Genomic DNA, 19818 nt, shown 5'->3' with positions numbered 1-19818 from the left:
CTTTCATTTTTTTATCGCACAAAAAATTGTAGATGTCGAAATTGTAGAAAGTGTACGATGTATCGAACAAGTAGTTTGTACACGTTATCTTCTATAACAATATAATGTTTTTCTTATTTATTTATACGATTTTTATACGTGGGGTGAATTAATAGACACTGTCACTACACTAACTTATAATAATTCACTTATCACTATTACTTAATTAACTTGATTAATTTATTCAAATTCTTCGGTTAGTTTCTATTTCGGTCTGTTCACTACGACTATTTATTATAAACTATACTAAAATTCTTATGTATCCCAAAAGAATTCTAAAAATTTCCTGGAAATTATTCAAAAGAAACAATATAAATAAACCGCCTGTTATAATCGTACAGCATTTTACGTACGGCCGAATTTTTGGAATTCCATAATAGCCGGATAGTCGATTTATTGCCCTTTGAAAGCAATGTGGGGTGTAAAGCGAGATTATTTAGTCATAAGGGAATGTTAATGGTATGTGTTGTTAAGTCTTTCGTGAAATTTTGAACGTTTACGAGGTACTTTCAATATTTATCGACTTTAATTATTCCTATGGTATTTATATCAATCAGTTTAATAACCAAAACTAAGTTCTCGTCGAGGTTCGTCGCGTTTATACAGTTATTTCTCGCTCTGTTAACTGTATTTCTCTAAAAACTTCCTGGAAATTATTCAAAAGAAACAATATAAATAAACCGCCTGCTATAATCGTACCGCATTAGCCGAATTTTAGAATTCCATAATAGGCCGGACAGAGACGGCTTAAGGACCCATTTCGCGAACTTATTCGTAACAATAAGATGGATTTGGTATGATAAGCCACCCCATTACGATCATCATGAAACTTGACTATTTATATTACGAGAAATCGATTTATAACATCTATTTTATGAGGATATACGGGAAGTGGTAGATAGGCTAACAGATATCGAACCATGGATAAGTTTGTTCGATAGATCTCATCAAGATCTATAAGACGGGGAGCTGGCTACAAAAAACAGGGTCGATAAGGTGCGCGCCATTTCAGCTTGTAAACTGGCGGACACAACTTAGTACATCACCAAAAGCCACTTCTTAAGGTCAGAACAGGTCGGATATGAAAATGCTAGCCGGTTTTCCCGAACGGAAAAATTGGCGCGCGCGAAACTTTTTTATTAGGTTTTTGGGGGTTTCAACTCAACATTGTTATAGCGCAAGAAGTTTTGCTTAATAGAAAATTATTTTTGATGTCTTGATGACAGGAATTTATTATGAATTTGAGATGGAAAAACAACGGTGGACCTTTTTAACCAGTAATAAGACATGGCAGATATAAATTTTAGATTTTGAAACTTATTCATCCAGTATATCAATATTTTTATCAAGAGCGTTTTGCTAAATATCTTCATGTTAACTATATAAACAAATGTTTGAATGTTGACCAAAAGCATGCAAGGGTAGAAGCATCGCGTTCGATTTGTGCTCGATTTGAAAACGATGGAGACTTATTAAACCGAATTGTTACTATAGATGAGACTTGAGTACATTTCTACGATCCAGGAATAAAGCAACAATCGATGGAATGGCGACACTCTGGTTCTCCAAGACCTAAGAAGTTTCGTGTCCAAAAATCTGCTGGAAAAGTTGTTGCTTCAGTTTTTTGGGACTGTCATAGAGTAATCATGATTGATTTTTTGGTTAAGGGTAGAACAATAACTAGAGATTACTATTCGACAGTCTACGGGAAAAAATTTTTTACGGGACAACGCCCCTGTCCACAAATCTCATGTTGCAGTGCAATAAATTCGTGATTCAGCGTTTGAATTAGTGGAACACCCCCCTTATTCACCAGATTTGGCTCCGTTCAACTATCCTCTCTTTCCTCAAGTGAAAAAAAGTTTAAAAGGTCGTAAATTGTCTTCCAACGAGGAGGTAATAAAAGCTGTGGAGGTCTGGTTTGCAGAGCAAGAAGAAACATTTTTTTTGAAAGGTTTAGAGACGTTGCAGGTTCGCTGTAATAAATGTATCCAATTAAGAGGAGAATATGTAGAGTAATAAAATATTTTGACATTGAAATTTCGTTTGGTTATATAGTAGGCTAAGAGTTTTTCAATATATTCTCGTAGGTTTTGACGTATTAGTCACGTAATAGAAGACCTCCGTCATTTAGATAATAACTATCAAGAAACAATACAATGTCGTGGGGCGAGCCATCAAAGTTTTCCTCCCTATAATTACAAATTCACAGTCGTCGTGTAGAATTAGAAAGCAGATGCGAAGGAAGAAGAATAAAGTAAGAAGAAAGGAGGAAAACAGCCGGAATATCGGTTGCATATGAATTATTCAACGGATTCGATGGAGATAGGGAATAAATTCATGGTCGGATACGATTTTCACGATGCTTTGGAAATGTTATTAGTTGTTTGTCTTTTACATAGATACACATACGGCGCTCCGGTGATAGCTGCTAGTTTGCTAGTCGATTTATTGCCCTTTGAAAGCAATGTGGGGTGTAAAACGAGATTATTTAGTCATAAGGGAATGTTAATGGTATGTGTTGTTAAGTCTTTCGTGAAATTTTGAACGTTTACGAGGTACTTTCAATATTTATCGAGTTTAATAACCAAAACTAAGTTCTCGTCGAGGTTCGTCGCGTTTACACAATTATTTCTCGCTCTGTTAACTGTATTTCTATATTCAAATCGATATTAATGAGTCTATATCTTAAATCGAACAAACTGTCATCTCATTGATTACATCGATTTATCTCTTTTTATTTTAAAGAGACTACAAATTAAACTGATCGCTATCTAAATAATTCCGATGAAGGTATTTATAATCAGACCCACCTTATATCTATGTAGTAATAATAAACAAATCAATGTCTGGCCGTTCATTAACTTTTTTATCTGGTGGAATATCAGTGCCGATCGGATTAAAAAAAATGGTGTTAATCACTGTAACTACAACAAACACTGGCACTTAACACAGTAACATCCGGTATTTTAACGTGTAGCACGATTAATGTTTCAGCAGGTTAATTCTAAAAGAAATCAGCGGCGTAACAAGCCGTAATATTAATTTTAATAAAATAATCTTCTATAATCAATACGAGATAGTGTCGGATAATACGGCTTAAACAACAAAAATACAAATTAAAAAGCTTCAACATCTGTTGATTGTATAAAATCATGTTCGGCAAATTTTTTAAGATTCCTCCGAGGTTAACCAGTAAAATGTATATGAATAATAAATAACATAAATTACAACTGGAATAATTGCAGAAATTGTTATGTCGTTATTATTGAATTATGGTTGTATCGTGAAAATTGTTTAAATGTCCGATGAAGTGCCAAAACAACCTGTTAATCAGACTCCAAAATCAAGGCAACAGCTGCCAAAAAAATATATAAATTGCGATTAGGAAGTGTACTTTTACTTATGGAATTTTGATTAATGGCAAAAATGATGCAATGGCAAGAGACTTGCGTAATGTCTATGCAATATTTTCATCTGCAAATAAAAGCTAACCTCACTTTTCTCAAATACAGGTACAAACTGTACACAACTGGGATGTTTAACTGTGTTTTGTTTATTTATTCGCAAATAAGCGATTGCTGCCTACTTTAATCAGTTTATTGGGATGAAGAATTCTTAAAAAAGTGCATAAGCTTTTTATTTTTATATCTATTTACCAGCGGTTTATACCAGAGAACAAAATGAAACCAATAGTTATTTTGGATTATTTGGTTAGCGTACAATGCAAGATTCGGAAACTCAAAAAGTACAAAAGAAAAATGTTTGAACCATTTATCATTCAATTCTCACATGTTTATTGATATCAAGGTAATGATTTGACGATAATTTGACCAAATCGGGCGCTGTGATCGATTTAGGTTAGGTTGAAAGAGGAATAGCGAGCACCTAGAAGAGCCTAGCACCTAGCGAAAAAAAATTAAATTGCAAGGAACTGGAAGTTAAGACCTTGATGAAAATAATAAAACACATCGCCATTGGAGAAGTGGTACAAGAGAATTGATAACATAAATTCCCATCAAGCCCAAAATCAGTAAAATCATCATTTCCGCGTATGGAAAAAAATCTTATTCAAAGTCAAAGTTCCAAAAAATGAGTTTTTCGCAATTTTCAACAAAACGGTGAGTTTTATCAAAAAAATACCTTAGACGAAAATTGTAGATCATAAAATCATCTACAAAAAACGTATCAACACTTTTTGTCCTTCGAGCCACCGTTTCTGAGATATAACGATTCAAAAAGTTGTAAAAGTTTCACCAGTTGACCACCTTCTGCATCTCCTAGATCTAACCCCCAGCAACTTTTTTCTGTTTCCTAGACTAAAAGTTTCTGCAAATTCTTCCTCATGGAGTGGTACTTGACCTTAAAGTGCAAGTAATAAATTTGCATTAACTGCGTATCCAAACTTAAGCAACTAATAAACATTAAAAGAAATTGCTGCAACATAATGCAAGCCGAGCTGAGGGCAATAGAACGAGCCGCGGAACTAATCCGATGAGAGATGAAACGGTGGGTGATATCACAATCTACACGGATAGCCAAGCGGCTCTAAGATCACTATCGTCTAGGTCAGTGGTGAGCTGTCGCGAAGCCCTGTCATGGATTCGTAACCGAGGAGCGGGGTCGAAGCGGTGGGCTTGCCACTACCACCGATCAAATTGCTGAGAGACACAATAGATGGAATATTAGAGGGAGAGCTCGACAAGAGATGGAGTAATAGAGATGACTGTGTCTCCTTGTGGCCGGTGCTACAGAAGAGGAAGACAACAGAACTGCTAGGCTATGGGAAAGCTTCGATCCGAAGGGTCATAGCAGTGATTACCGATCACTGCACAGTAGGCTCTAGACTCAGGAAAATGGGTATGAGAACCGACGATCTCTGTGCAGAATGCAGTGAAGAGGAAGAAACCTAATGTGTCACTGCATAGCATTGGCGTCGAAACGACTACAATGCATGGGGAGTGAAACATTGGAATGTCTGGAAGAAGCAGCGGAGCTGGGTGTTAAGGACCCGAATCACTTCATTGCAAACTGGAAAAGCTTGGGAAGTGGACAAGGACAAGGGGAGTCAGCAAAGGCATCACAATGGGCCTAAGGCCTCCGAGTGGATCTCGGCTGAAAAGTGGAGATCACCCTATTAACCTAACCAAACCTAAACCTTAAAAACATCTAGATTTCTATAAATTAAAGATAAAAACTGGGACTTATCTATGGAAAGCCGGGATGGTTCCAACCTTCAACTAAATTTCAAGTTGTTGGGAGTCGATAGTGGTACAAAGGTTAAGTCCTACAGAATAACGAAGGTAAAGAATAATATCAACACAAATTTTTATAAGTATACTTTGATTTTCCACTTGTAAGTAGTGTAGGATATAGATAGAGGACGTTTTAGTAAATGAACTGGGATTTTATCGAATTCTTCGAATGTATTCCAAATAATTTCCTCAAAAACTCGAACGTTAGAAAGATTAGATCACCGCTAAAAAAAAAATATAAAGCTACAACTCTACATACAATGAAGTGAATTTATATTTCGTAAAAATGTCAATATAAAAGTAGAAACCTTAAAAAATCTATTCAATCCAATATACTTTTTGTTCGGCTGCTGTTACAAACAGTAATCGATTACACAGATAATTTCGATAATGTTATTTACGATTTAACGACATTATTAAAACGGACAGTCATTTAATTACGATAAAGGGCGGTCGACAGACATGAATGGGTTGAATGGGCGGATGGGTGGACGCGAGATCGCGCAAACTGTTATTAGATATCTCTAGTACGTCCACGGTCGGAATTGGAATATTATTCGACGTTGAATGCAATTTGCGTTTATACGGTTTATGAGTATGATTCGTTAATCGATTATCAACCATCGGATCGGTGCTTGGCGAAGTTGTTGTTGAGAAATGAGCTGTTAGCTATCTCTTTTCATTACGAATTGCATTTTGTCGTGCCTGACTTGTGGAATGGGGATATGATTTCCCATAGTAGAGGCGATGTTCAGAGTAACCTAACCTCAAAAATTATTATGTTATTTCAAGTTTATTAATAAAGTTATTCGAGGTTCATTAGCGCATTTTCTTTGTATCATCCAGAATATGGCATTTGGAGAAACAAGACATTTTTCTCCTTAATTATTTCCACTTATTTTGTATAAACGGCAGATAAAACGGTCGTCGCCTTTTTCGGATTAGGTTTGTACATTGCAATCTTCTGTCTTTACTGATTGTATTAAATTTTATATAGTGTGAGTCATAATACGAGGGTTGTCCATAAAATAAGGTTACCAAGGAGTTGCGAATGCTATTGGGCGGGATTTGGGTAGACTGGCGTTTAGGTTGTCTCCCCTTTTCCCAGTTCCCGCACCGGCGGTACAAATTAAGCTCTGCAATTCGTTTTTTTGGGTGGAAAAAAACGTTCCTCCGGTGGGCATTTATCCCCAACTATGTGAGGTGTATAAAAAAAGTGTATTAGTGTGCAATTGGTGTAGAGAATTCAAAGTCGGACGTACAGACGTTCATGACGAACAAAGTTTTGGCCGGCCAAGTTATTGCAATACTGAAAAATCGAAAGGTGAGGGTTGGGGAGCTCAGCGAGATGTTTCCTCATTCATTCATGACATTTTGAGAGACCGCTTATTATATGCTAAAGTTTGTGTGAGGTAGGTCCCGAAACTTCCGTAAAAACGACGTGTGAAAGCGGCCCCCAGTGATTACCATCGTTTCGACGATTATGTCGAAAAATATAATAAGTCTAAGCTTTTTTTCATTGTGAAAATTTTTTGAGAATCTTATATTTAGAGAAGTCTCGCACAAACATAATTTTTTCTCGGTATTTCCATATTCCAAAAGAGTTCTCACAAATTACATCTTTTGGAAATCGTCTTCAAACTTTTGCTAAAAGTTTTATTACATAATGTCTAATTTTCGTGTCGTCTCCGAAGATTCATAGATGGTAAAGTAAATAACAAAATAATAAATTTATTTGAGGTAAATTAAAAAAAAAAATTGAATGAGGCACGTGAAAAACTGAATTTGGACCAAGATTTTTGATAATTGAATGTAAAATACCCCGATGAAAAACGATTCGTGTATCCGTCGGTGTAACAACAGCCATTGCCGTTTAAAAAAAAAAAGGCGAAAAAGGTGTGTTTTGTATTATGTTGAAAGTTGGGAGTTTGGGAAGAGAGGAGCTGCAGCTTCACCGTCAGTTATCGATTTGCGGCGCGTTTTTAATTGCGCGTCCGCGATGCCATCATCGGGGATGCTTTAATACTATTGCTAGCTAGACATTCGAGGCAATAATATATATCCGTAGGGAATATTTTACAGGTGAATTGTAGTATTCAATAGTATCATAATTTTTTGAAAATATAGAACATTAAAAGGGAAATTGTTCAATATAACACTTACAAATATAATTCTTATTAAGTAAAAACTCAATTCGCTATTAAAACATTCTAGTTGATAATATAATTGTATGGAATAGAAAGCTGCGACATATTTAACTCGACATAAAAAACTGCAAAAAGATTTTGGGAGAGACAATGATATATTTTAAGGCGACATAAGAGTAGTGAAAATTTAACTATAAAAACAAGACATAAAAATGATTCTCAAGCACTCAAATTAAGTGATTCGTCCTAGTGTCCTAGCATCCAAAAACCCATTAGTCGCAGTAAATGTCAAGTCGAATCGATTATTCTTAATAGTCCAGTCATTTTAAGCATTTTAAACCCCAATCTACGAATAATTAATACCAACACAAATCAAAAACAGAATGGAGATTGTTTTCGGTGACTTGTATCTATCATTTTTAACAATTGAAAAAATATTGTTTCGCTGGGAACGTGAGGTTCTACTCCAGAAAATATTGAATTAGTGGAAGAAATTGTTCTAAGGACCGGTTCCTGAAAAATAAAAGATAAATTTCAGCACAAACTGGCATAAATAACTATTAGCGGTCGAAGGATGAAATCGAGGACAAACGGCCCTATTTAAAGAAGTGAAAAGGGTTGTTTTATCCAGACAATGCACCGTATTCTCCAAATCTGGTTCCCAGCGACTTTTTCCTAATCTCACACCTCAAAAGAATGCTAGTTGGACAGAAATTTTGCACCGATGAAAAGGTTCTGGCCAAAACTGGATCCTATTTTGAGGCTAAAAACGAATCGTGCTATAAAAATGTTAGCTTGCCCCGAAATATAAGAAATACTTTGATCCCTTACAATTTTTGAGCAATTTTAAGTCCAGTCATTTCAGATGTTATCTGTGGAAAAATTCCTAGTGAGCTTAATTTTTGTATAAACCTTTATTACGATGTTGTAATGAAGATGTAAGAAATCGACATCGATATAGTGCCGGCAAAAAAGTTATAAATAACAACAGGTCAGGAAAATCAGTTTTTCGCAAATATTTCCAGATCTATTGCTCGGAGGTCAATAGCGGTTATAATAAAAATTGTTTCTAATTATCTACGAAAAATGTCTGTTGCATTTTTCTGAAAAATCAACCGTTTTCGGAGTAAACTGCTGAGAAAGCGACTATACCATGTCGATGCACTCGTTTCCTCATCACGATGTTGAATGCATAAAATTTTGAGCACCCCAATCCAATTTTTTTGCATCCACTGACTACAACATAACACAAAAAGTATCAGAAAAGTTACTCAAATATAAAAACCTTCAGATCGAAATACAGAGTATGTAGAATCTCACGTAGATGGTAGTACTTTTTATAACCTGTTTGTTATGGCGATTTCCACAGTTTGCCAAGAGGTACACCGTCATATGCCGATCTGTGTAACACAATATAGGTGATCAATTGTGGATCTGCTAGTACTGAAACCAGCCTGCTCTTTCCTCTCGAGGTCCTCATATTTTCTTTCGATTTTGGTTTGCAGTATTTTCCCGTACATTTTTCTAATTTTAATAGTCACTTCATTCTATAGTTTTCGCGTTGGTGTCTACTGCCTTTCTTGTGAATTGTCGGCATTATGGAGATGTTCCATTTCCTTGATACGTCCGCGCCGTTCTTACAATTCTGGAACAGTTTTCTTATATTATGTTCGTTTAGTTTTAATTGATTCCGCAGAAATATCGTCTCTGATCATTTTCTTCCATAGCTTCTTCTGGGTTATTTTTTTTACTATTTCTTGTACTTCTTCGTAGTTTGTTTCATCGCTCCCACTATTTGTTGTTGAATATCTATGTTGTCTTTTTGTTTATGATTTGCTCTTCTATTCCGTTATCCCACCAGTATAATTTTGATTTTCATTGTATCTTCCCAGTGCTTCTTCTGCAGCTCCATGTAGGCATTTTTTTTTAATATTCATAATGATCTTTTGTAATTGTACAAAAGGTTGTGCTGGCAAATTTGGATGCAAAAAATTGGCCTCGTAGGTGATGAGGAAACGTCATGATTTAGTCGCTTTCTCAGCACTCTACTCCGAAAACGAAAAGATACATTTTTTGTGGATAATTTTACTAGAAACTATTTTTATAATAATCGCTATTGACCTCCGAGCAATAGATCTGGAAATATTTGCGAAAAACTGATTTTCCTCACCTTTTGGTATTTATAACTTTTTTGGTGGGCCCGATATCGATTTCTATTTTTTAAATCTTCGTTACACCGTAATAAAGGTTTATACAAAAATTCAGCTCCCTAGGAATTTTTCCACATATAACATCTGAAATGACTGGACTTAAAATTGCTCAAAAATTGTAAGGGATCAAAGTATTTCTTATATTTCGGGGCAAGCTAACATTTTTATAGCACGATTCGTTTTTAGCCTCAAAATAGGATCCAGTTTTGGCCAGAACCTTTTCATCGGTGCAAAATTTCTGTCCAACTAGCATTCTTTTGAGGTTAGAGATTAGAAAAAAGTCGCTGGGAACCAGATTTGGAGAATACGGTGCATTGTCTGGATAAAACAACCCTTTTCACTTCTTTAAATAGGGCCGTTTGTCCTCGATTTCATAATTCGACCGCTAATAGTTATTTATGCCAGTTTGTGCTGAAATTTATCTTTTATTTTTCAGGAACCGGTCCTTAGAACAATTTCTTCCACTAATTCAATATTTTCTGGAGTAGAACCTCACGTTCCCAGCGAAACAATATTTTTTCAATTGTTAAAAATGATAGATACAAGTCACCGAAAACAATCTCCATTCTGTTTTTGATTTGTGTTGGTGTTAATTTTTCTCTAGTCAAAACTTTTATAATATTACGAAACTCAATTTGAGACATTTTTCAACTTGATTGAGTAATCGTTCGATTAGAAAGGATGGCATTTATTTTACTTTTATTTTCTAGTAATAATATTTCTACGGGACATACCTGATGTCGTATAATCAATTTGTATTCTACTACCTGAGTGTAATAAAACTGATAGTATAGGGTGGGCAAACATAATTTTATGAAATAAACAAACAATTTAAACGAAGAAACCGTTATCTTTAGTTCTGTGGACCACCCAACGAGACACGTTAAATGCCAAAAGAAATAAAATGTTGAAAAACACGATACATAAATTAAAACAGTCTCAGGATATATTTAACGGCCCATTAGACCATACATTAAGAAAGCATTAATTCCAATTTTATTGATTCTATTATCGATAATAATTAGATAATACTAAAATATGTGTAATTCTCAAGAAATCTTGAAACTCCCGTCCTAGCAGTTTTTAGAATAAACCTAACCGACTTAGGACGTTTTTTTTTTCGAAAAGAGTATCGTCAAAACTAAAAATGTTGGTAATAAATTTGGGATTGTGCGGGGAAAACATGAAGGGGTGTTTCATATTTAATACTTTATTTTCGCGCTCGATGCACGGAATGTTTTTTAAATCCAGATTAGAACATTGTTTTTAAAAAATCTGTTCGGAACTATGTTTTGTCTATTGTAAGTACAATAAACTTTCAAAATTTCTCTGAATTAGGATCATAAGTCATTAAATACTTTTATAATGTTAACTCAATATCTGTCCAATGAAAAATAATCATTACCTCACAGCATTACCAACAGAGGATTTTAGAGGATTATGGTAATACTGGTATCAGTTTTTGACAGTTGGTAGTACTGGTAGTAGTTCGAAATGGCGAACTGACTGACAAATTTATCAGAGTAATTGTTGGAAGAAGATTTCATCGTAATTTTTTGAACATTACATTTTATTAAATCTTTCTATCACGTTCAATTTTGATTGCGAAGTTAGGTTTGTTTTTAGAGGTAGAAAACGTTTCGGAAAGCTAGCTGGTAACGAAAGGTTATGTTGGGAGATATTTTTAGGTTATGATTTGTTTTGTCGTTTCCTCATTTCGAATAAAAGTGAGGTTATGAGTTTTAGACTAGATCGATTCGGTTTTCGTACATTTTTGCTTATCGAAACTTTTTAATTATCGTTTTGCTTTATTCCAGTTAAAATAATATATTAAAAAAATAATACGAGGCGCGATTTTCAACTATATTTTTCGATTTGTGGAGTTTAAATAACAATTTAACTCGATTTTTATAATATGCATATATTTTTTACATATTAAAACAAATTACATATTAGTAAGTTATTTTCTTTATTTTTTTCAGCTCAAACAATGAACTGAATACACGATCCTCGATATCATTACATCTTCCAACAAAATTTGTTTGATATTGGTGGTTCAAAACTTGCTGGATCAGTATGTTCAACGTAATTTTCATTAACGTCATCGTCATCCATTTTCTGATTAACTATGTCCATTCCAGCATCACTTAGTGTTCCAGTAGTAGCTAGACCTTCATCACATGTCACATAATCTTCCATATATTTTGAAGTTTATTCCAATTAACCTTTACACTCGTGCCTGGTTCAAGAAGTTCTTTCAAAGCTTTTCCTTGTGGTATCGAAAATCCACAACTTTTGAACGAATTTGATACCGTAGTTTTAGATACAAGTTTTTTATCAGCACTTGATTTAAGGGCTGTATCTTAGATGTTGTATTGGGTGGGAAAAATTTAACTTTGACTGCTTTCAATGGCAGATTTAAATTGTGAGCTGTACAGTTGTCAATGAGAACAAATATTTTGCGTTTCTCCTTAATCATTTTTTCGTCGACTTTAATGAGTTATCCTTTGAATATTTCGGCTGTCATAGCATCTATGGTCTAGGGGTTGATATTTACAATCGGGAAAACAACGAAGCTTTCCAACTTTCCCTATAAGATATTCCACTGTAGTACAAATAAAAATAAATTAATTTAAAGATTTCTCATATATAAAAAAGAAACAAAAAACTTTAATCAACACATCAATAGTTGTCGTATAATCGTACAATCGTTATTATGGTGATTATTTGCACCTCGCGAATCAAAACATGCCGATTCGAACAATACTTCAGCCAGCTACTGAAAATTCTCTAGACAATTGCAACAAGATCCCCCAAGGAGAACAAAACAGACAAAAAAATCATTTCAGCAATGAATGAATTTGTATCGTTTTATTACAATAACAAAACAGACAGGTAGAGAACGGGCGCGTGGCCTTTTTGTCCAACACGAACGTTGATGAGTCATTGTGTTAGAATACCAGGACCGCATTAAGACAAGATATGATATTGAAAATCGCCACGTTTCAAAATACTTCAGGTCTTTAATATTAAAATAACTGATTTTTTTTGTCTCAGATTTAATCATTTAATTATGAGGGCGATTTTTTAATGAACGATACTTTTTTCAAGTTTCTATTCTTATAAATATACAAGGTATGAAATTATTTACAAAAACAGTAGAAAGCTATTGCTGTTTAATTTTGTTTCGTGGCCTTCTCAATAACATAAATGGTAAGGAAACGTTCCAATTTTTGGTTCTAAATTAGGTAAGTAAGGCAAATATGTACGCATCTATTTTTTCACACTGATACGCAAACTTTCCTGTGCTCCCTTGTACAATTCGAAGGTTTATCTCCCGAACAAACTCTGATCGCACAATGCCAATGAAAACGATGATTAGCACCTTTACTGTTTTGATTGACACGTCTAGCCTTAATCTAACTTGAGGTTAGACCTAACTGTCATCTAATAAAGGGGCAATTTTGTTAATGAAATTAAATGTATCGGGTCAAATTTGGCACTTACTCTAACAGTTTCGTTTAGTCTGCTTTTTGCACAATTTGCATTTTCACCTTTAGTGACTAATTTCAACTTTCGAATCGTTCATAACATTTCTAATCTAATTTCGCTGTCAAATATGACACTTATTTCATTATTCAAACTGAGAATTAGTTTAATTCAATAGTATTATTATAAGTTTTATAAACATTGAAAACAACATTATTGAAGAGACATTTATTTGAAGTAAGTCCATTTTCTGGGTGAATATTCTCTGAACTTCTTGTTGTTAATGTTGTTAATTTCATTTGAAGCTGCAATATCTACATGTAATCCAGAGGCTTGGACCAAAATGTTCTCTTATTTCCAATGAACTCTTAACATAGTCTTCGGCTACACTGTTGGATGTCCATCCTCCGCGTTGCTTTATTTTCAGCATATACGCTCCTGAGTCTGCCAGGAGAGTCACTGACGAGCGTCTGAAACAATGTCCTGTGTATCCTTTAACATTAAGTAGAACCAGGTACTGATCGATTTTTGCTGGTGATTTAGTAGTTATGCCCACGGATTGTATGTCACATTTTCCTTTATAATATCGCACAAAACATCTGTTGTGCTTTGCAGCAAGAGGTCTATCATTTCTATACTTTTTGATGAGGTCAATATTTCCAGCAGTGACTAAAAATTCGCAAATAACGTGTGTTTTGTTTTCTGGAATTCTGATTTTAAAACAAGTACCTTCATCAAATACGTCTCCTTCGCGTAGGAAAGTTAGTTCAGCCTTCCTGCAGGCTCCCGGAGTCTCTATTATATTTGGTCATCAGCCTCTTTTATGAATCTTTTTACATTATCCTTCGTCAATTCTACAATAACAGACTTCAACAATTTTTGTATTTTTTAGTATTTAGAAATTGTCTGAGTATCTGAGTATGTTTAAAAGATGCATGTTTGTTCATACATGAGAATCACCCGTGAAGGGTGCAACTTCTGGTAATGAAGCACCATGAAAGAATATTGTTCACAAATTGGTTTGCGTCGTCATTGATGAATGTCGAGAAGGTTACGGGATTATTTGAATTTTCAAAAAAATGTTAAAGAACGAACGAAAACTTTTACGAAATTTCCAATCTAATCTTCACCAAGTCACGCTTTTATTGGTTTAAAGAAAGTAATTAGAAATATGTGTACCCCAAATGACAAGAATTTCGCCGAATAACCACCGTATTACTCTGTCGATTTTTTTCATACAGGATGTATGAAAAATTACATTGAAAAGTGATTCTACTTTGGATTTAAGGAAATGTCATATTTGCGATGTTTACAAAAAATCCTACACCATTTTGAGATCAGTTTAAGATTATTAAATTTCCGAATTCCATACGAACGGATTGCGGAGTCCATTCTAAAGAGATCTGAATACAAAACATGAACACAATTAAGATTAACTTTACGATAATTTTTCATAAACAATAACAAAGGTTAAGTTGAAACATTGAAAGTAAACAAACCACTTGTAAAATATAAAAACATATAAAAAAATTGAATCAATCAATCTATCGAAAAACCAATTGTGAACACGAAAAAATCCCGACGATCCTAGAATATTCGGGATTTAATTAATGAATGTTTATTTTTGTTAATGAAATGAATCTTAATTGTTACGGTCCTGTCAAATCAACCCTAATAAAAAGTTTGATGGTTTCAGTAAATCGAAACGGGGTGGATAGATGAATGGGAACCGAATCACCCTTATCGAGTTGCAACATCCCTCTTACCCTCGATGGAAGTGATGTTGTTTCAAGAGGGCTCAAAAACTGGTATTCTTTCGAGAACCAATACATACAACTCTATTGAAGTTCTTTAGTCATGTTAATTTTATATTATAAAAAGATAGCAATCGGCGTCGTATTAGATAATGTCGAAAGACATGTTTAAGTGTCGAAAATCCGGTAGGTACCGAAGGGAGATTAAAAAGTTATTGTTGGGAATCGTTTGTAGTCTCATGAAATATCGAAATAATTTTAATAGAAAATCATTTACGTTTTATGTACATAGGTTACAGAAGGTGCCTCATCAGTTGCGCTCGGGGAACTAAAATTACCAATAAGGGTTCAACAGGTATTCTCCGTGATGGATGCCATTTCGTGACGAATATTTCCTTTTAATTTTGCCAGGGAAGTTAAATTTAACATAACCCCACAGGAAAAACTCCATAAGTGTTAAATTTTGCAATTTGTAATCTATTATAAGGGTTAAAAAGAGTAGTGAAAGTACAAAAAATCCATCAAGTTGATAGTGACATTATATGCTCCGTCTTCGACTAGTTTAAATTACTAATTATAGTATTTTATAGACCAGGAAACGACGAATTAAAATTTAACAAAAAGTTATTTATAGAAAATGGAAACTGAAGCTGCATAAAGCTAAAAAAATCGACAATGTGATTCAACCTTATGTCCTGATAGAGTTGAAAGAAAAATACTTCCAGCACTAGTTTGAATAATGGAAAGTTCGCTTGGAGAATTCAATATTACAGATATAAATGAACGCATTTCTTCTTTTTCTTGGATATATCTAAAACTAATGATTTTAGGGATACCATTCTTCAGATTTTTCCAATTTTAATGTTTGTTTCTGCCTTTAATATTGTTCCAGTTTTGATAAATTTATATTTACCAATTTAATGGTTACTTATAAATTTCCTTAGAAGCAAAATTCAAGCCAACCAAAAATGTAGCAATTACGCTGAGTCAGAGGTGTCTTAATAAAAAGATCGCAACATAATTCGATCGAAAATAAAAAATTATATAAAAGTAGTGACGGAAATTTGTGCATACAAGGATGATCCTAGAAATTCGATAACATTTTTATAATAGAAAAGTTCCTCAAAATAGCCATTAACTGCCGTCATCGCCTCTTCAATATAGGAAAATCTTTGACCTCCGAGTCACTTTTTCGAATCTAAGAACAAAAAGTAATCCGAGAGGGCTGAATCTGGCGAATAGGGTGCACGAGGTGGTAATTCAAACTTTAAATCATCCATTTCGGCTATTGCAATAACATATGTGTGGACTGGTGCAGTGTTTTTATGTAAAAATATTTTTTTCTTTACCAAATGTTTGATTTATTCGCTCAAACGTTGCAATAACTTCAAACAATACCAATCGATGATAGTTTTTTCTTTTTTAATATAGTCAATGTCAATTATCCCACACGCATCCCAAAAAATCGACGCCATGACCTTGTATGAAGATGGAATGGTCTTCGACTTCTTTGGAGTCGGTTCCCCCTTTTCAGACCAATGTTTTGATTGTTCTTTTGGTTATGGAACGGTGCAAAAATTTGGCTTTATTTTTGTGAAACATTGTCAAAGTCTCAATAAGATCACGTCCGATGTACCGCACTTTTTGGAATGCCTATTGTATCACCTTCCAGTGGACGATCATACAATACTGCTTTGTGGAATTTATTCAACATTTTTGAAGTTTTCACCTCAATTGGTCGATGACGGCGATGCTGGTCTTCATAAGGTCGTACGGCCTCGTTTAAACTCTGCTAAGCAATATTTGACTGTTGGTAATGAAGGAGCAGTCTCACCCAGAATAGAATCTAGTTCAATTTTGATATTGGTTGGGCTAAGGTCTTTCAAATAAAAGTATCGTATCACAATACTAAACAAATACTAAGCAACGTGGCGTCTTCGAACTCGAAACATAGGTCAGACTAGGTACTACTGGGACACATACGACAGACATCCACAGCGACGGATGATGTTTTTCTGGTCTCTTTTGAAAGTCCTATTCGTTGAGAATGATGGTTGTTTGTATAAAAATACAAAACCTTGTCGATTATTGGTGTATTTCCTAATCGAGTACCTCTAGTACTTCGAATATTTCGATTTTTTTCTCACTAAATTGATAAAATCTTCTATTATCATTGTACAAACAAAAGTTATCTATTCTTTAACATAATACTACTAATAATCCGATCTACTTATCTTCAAGAGAGATTAATATCACTTGCTAATCACCATTTAGAGCTCTCTTCATTAATCGAGAAACAAAAACAGAGAAAGAACGTCGGAATGAGAGAGATACGGAAGGGTTTACAAATCGTTTTCGTGTAGAACAGTTCAATTAGGGGATTTTGAACGATGTTTAACAACGATAATGATGAAATAAAACCACTTAGAACTTATCTCTGTTTGTTTGTCTAGATTTCGCCGTTTTATTATCATCATCGGAAAAAGTGTTGTTTAGATTAGGCAACAATTGCCTCTCGAACGGAAATAATGATTCTTATTTATGTCGTTTCAAGAGTTTGTCAAACAAATAAAACGAATACATTCACAAGATAACATCTTTATAAAATTCGCGTATGACGTTTTTAAAAATACACAAGGAGATGTTTGTGAAGATCTGAGTTAATAAATAATCGATGTTATCATCGTAATTTATACATTTAGTTCAAACAATTATATATTTGAAATAAGAAATCTAATCATCAATAATATAGGCGGTTAGATCAATTCGTTAAAACGGCTAATCATAAACTAATGTAGGTCGATGGCAAGATTGGTAAGACGTCGTGTAAAAATGTTTGAATCATGTAAAAATCTAACTATTGCATTGTGAAGGGACGCCTTAGATGTACTCCTTTCGAAGAAACTGATGACTTCGAACAGCCGAAGAAAAAGTTGATCATGCCATATCGTTTCGAGCACATAGAACACTTGATGTAGCAATTTCAGCTGAAGGACCCAAGGCAAAAATGTGACGATACCATTTAAGAGTATGAGTAGACATTTGCCCGATTTGCTTATCCATCAGCACCAGAGAACATGATGGAATGTTTGGGTATCCAAACTTACTCATCTCATCTGCAAAACTTGGTAGATGCCTTAACTGCTGCTCTTGAAATTGAAGTAGCCAGAAAAAAAGGTTGGAACTGTACAAGAAGAAGGTGATAAGAATAAATTTGGTCAGATCGTAAACTTGATAAAGGGTATGATTGTCAAAAAAACGCTGGAATTTTGGCGAGCTAGGGCACGTACTCAGTTCTTGTAAACACCCCAGTACTCTCCCTGATAACAGGAAAAACAGGTCGTCTACATGGGAGCAGCACCGACCCAGAATCGTTCCAAAGACCCTCTCAAACTGATATCTGGAGCAACCGGAACCATTATGAGGCCAGAGGTGATAAACTCCAATAATATATTTATACCAACCGGACTGCGGACCGCCACAGGTGCGGGTGATAATGTTCACGCATAAAATACGAACATAAAAGAAGACGTGATTCTGGGAATGGTTTCCTGTTGGACAAAACCATTGAGGTGGGTTTTGAAGTGGTATTCCTTCATCCATACGAAAGCAGCTGCAAGGGATTATTGAAGAAGGTATATTATGATACAGCTATGGAACCACGACGAGAGGTTGGCAAACCTTGTGTTTTCTATGTTTTGTACAATGTTTCTTATAATAAAATACAAGTGAATTCAAAGAAGAAATGCGGAAATTGTGAAATATTCAAATCGCCGGTAAACAATGTAAATTATTGGTATAGCGACAAAAGAACCACGTAACAGGGTGGCCTTAAAAGTAATGTCTCTTTCTTAAACGAGTAAATTTTTAACAAGATTTCAATGAGACCTTGCTTTACATTTTTCCAGTCCACTGTAATGATTAAAGTTTGCCGACCCACGTTGCAAAAAAAGTCTAATATTTAATTATTTAAAAGTAATAATAACCTCAAAAGATGCAGGACATATAAAAATGTCCACCCACAAAAATACAGGGTCAAAAGAGCTCAATTTTGAGCGGCTACAATTCTCAATATAATGTATAGTCTTGTATATAAATGCATCTAAATGTTGATCTTGATTTTTGATAGATTTTAAAAGATAAATTTTGACGTTTCGACTTGTTTTCAAGTCTTTATCAAAATATATTTATATATCTAACCTCAAAAAATCGACAGGACTAGCTATTGAGTGACATATGACAATTAAATATCGACATGCGCAGAAACGGTCCACACAATAATATTGGAATTCGATTATAAAATTTTAATACCATGGAAATGGGTAGTAAAACCATATTTTAATAACAATATATTGAAAAATTATTTACGTAGGCAAATTTTGAACGTACTTCGATGAAATATGTTTGTTCACGTAAAGTATAACTGGGGATTAAAAATATTATGATAGAACTTAAAATTAACTAACAAACCAAAAATATCATGGCTCTAATGTTCCAATTCCTAAGGTTTAAGCTACCGCTTCTTTGTGAGTATTTCAGCAGTTCAAGAAGATGGTGAGATGGGCGAGAAATCGGCGAATGAAGCTGGTCTTCATCATCCCAGCTGCAGCTAAGCAACCATTGATGCAAACACAGGATTAAGTCCTAACGTACGATGAAGAAAAAAAAGATGGTGACGGTTATTAGGTACTATATTTGATGGGAGATGAAATATTTCAAGCTTTTTTTAAAACGTGGAAGAAGAGAAATGATAAAATTTGAATACAAAAACTGTTGTTGATAATATTATCTGTAAAAGAAAATACTTCTCATAACATGAAAAGTTTCCATTCTGATTTCAATAAATGTTTTCTTACTTTCAAATGTTATCTAGTTTACTATATATTTGGAAATATTGATAAATACATTTATTTATTTAATTGCT

The 19818-nt window shown here is 34.2% G+C and overlaps 1 protein-coding gene across 6 annotated transcripts in view; it reads right to left on the bottom strand.

The window, feature by feature from the left end:
• Positions 1-19818, bottom strand: part of LOC130899657 (autism susceptibility gene 2 protein-like) — a 205264-nt gene that overhangs the window by 21002 nt on the left and 164444 nt on the right. Inside the window, exon 1 of one of the 6 annotated variants that reach the window (XM_057809765.1) lies at positions 2853-2915. The exons of the other annotated variants lie outside the window; for them this stretch is intronic. Coding sequence (XP_057665748.1) covers positions 2853-2900 — 48 coding nt within the window. The 5' untranslated portion in view covers positions 2901-2915. Of the gene's footprint in view, positions 1-2852; positions 2916-19818 lie in introns of those variants that run through there. 6 annotated transcript variants of the gene reach the window in all.

Source organism: Diorhabda carinulata, chromosome 11 (assembly GCF_026250575.1).
Source record: "Diorhabda carinulata isolate Delta chromosome 11, icDioCari1.1, whole genome shotgun sequence".
In the NCBI taxonomy this organism is placed as follows: domain Eukaryota; kingdom Metazoa; phylum Arthropoda; class Insecta; order Coleoptera; family Chrysomelidae; genus Diorhabda; species Diorhabda carinulata.
This window is presented reverse-complemented; position numbering and strand designations above follow the sequence as displayed.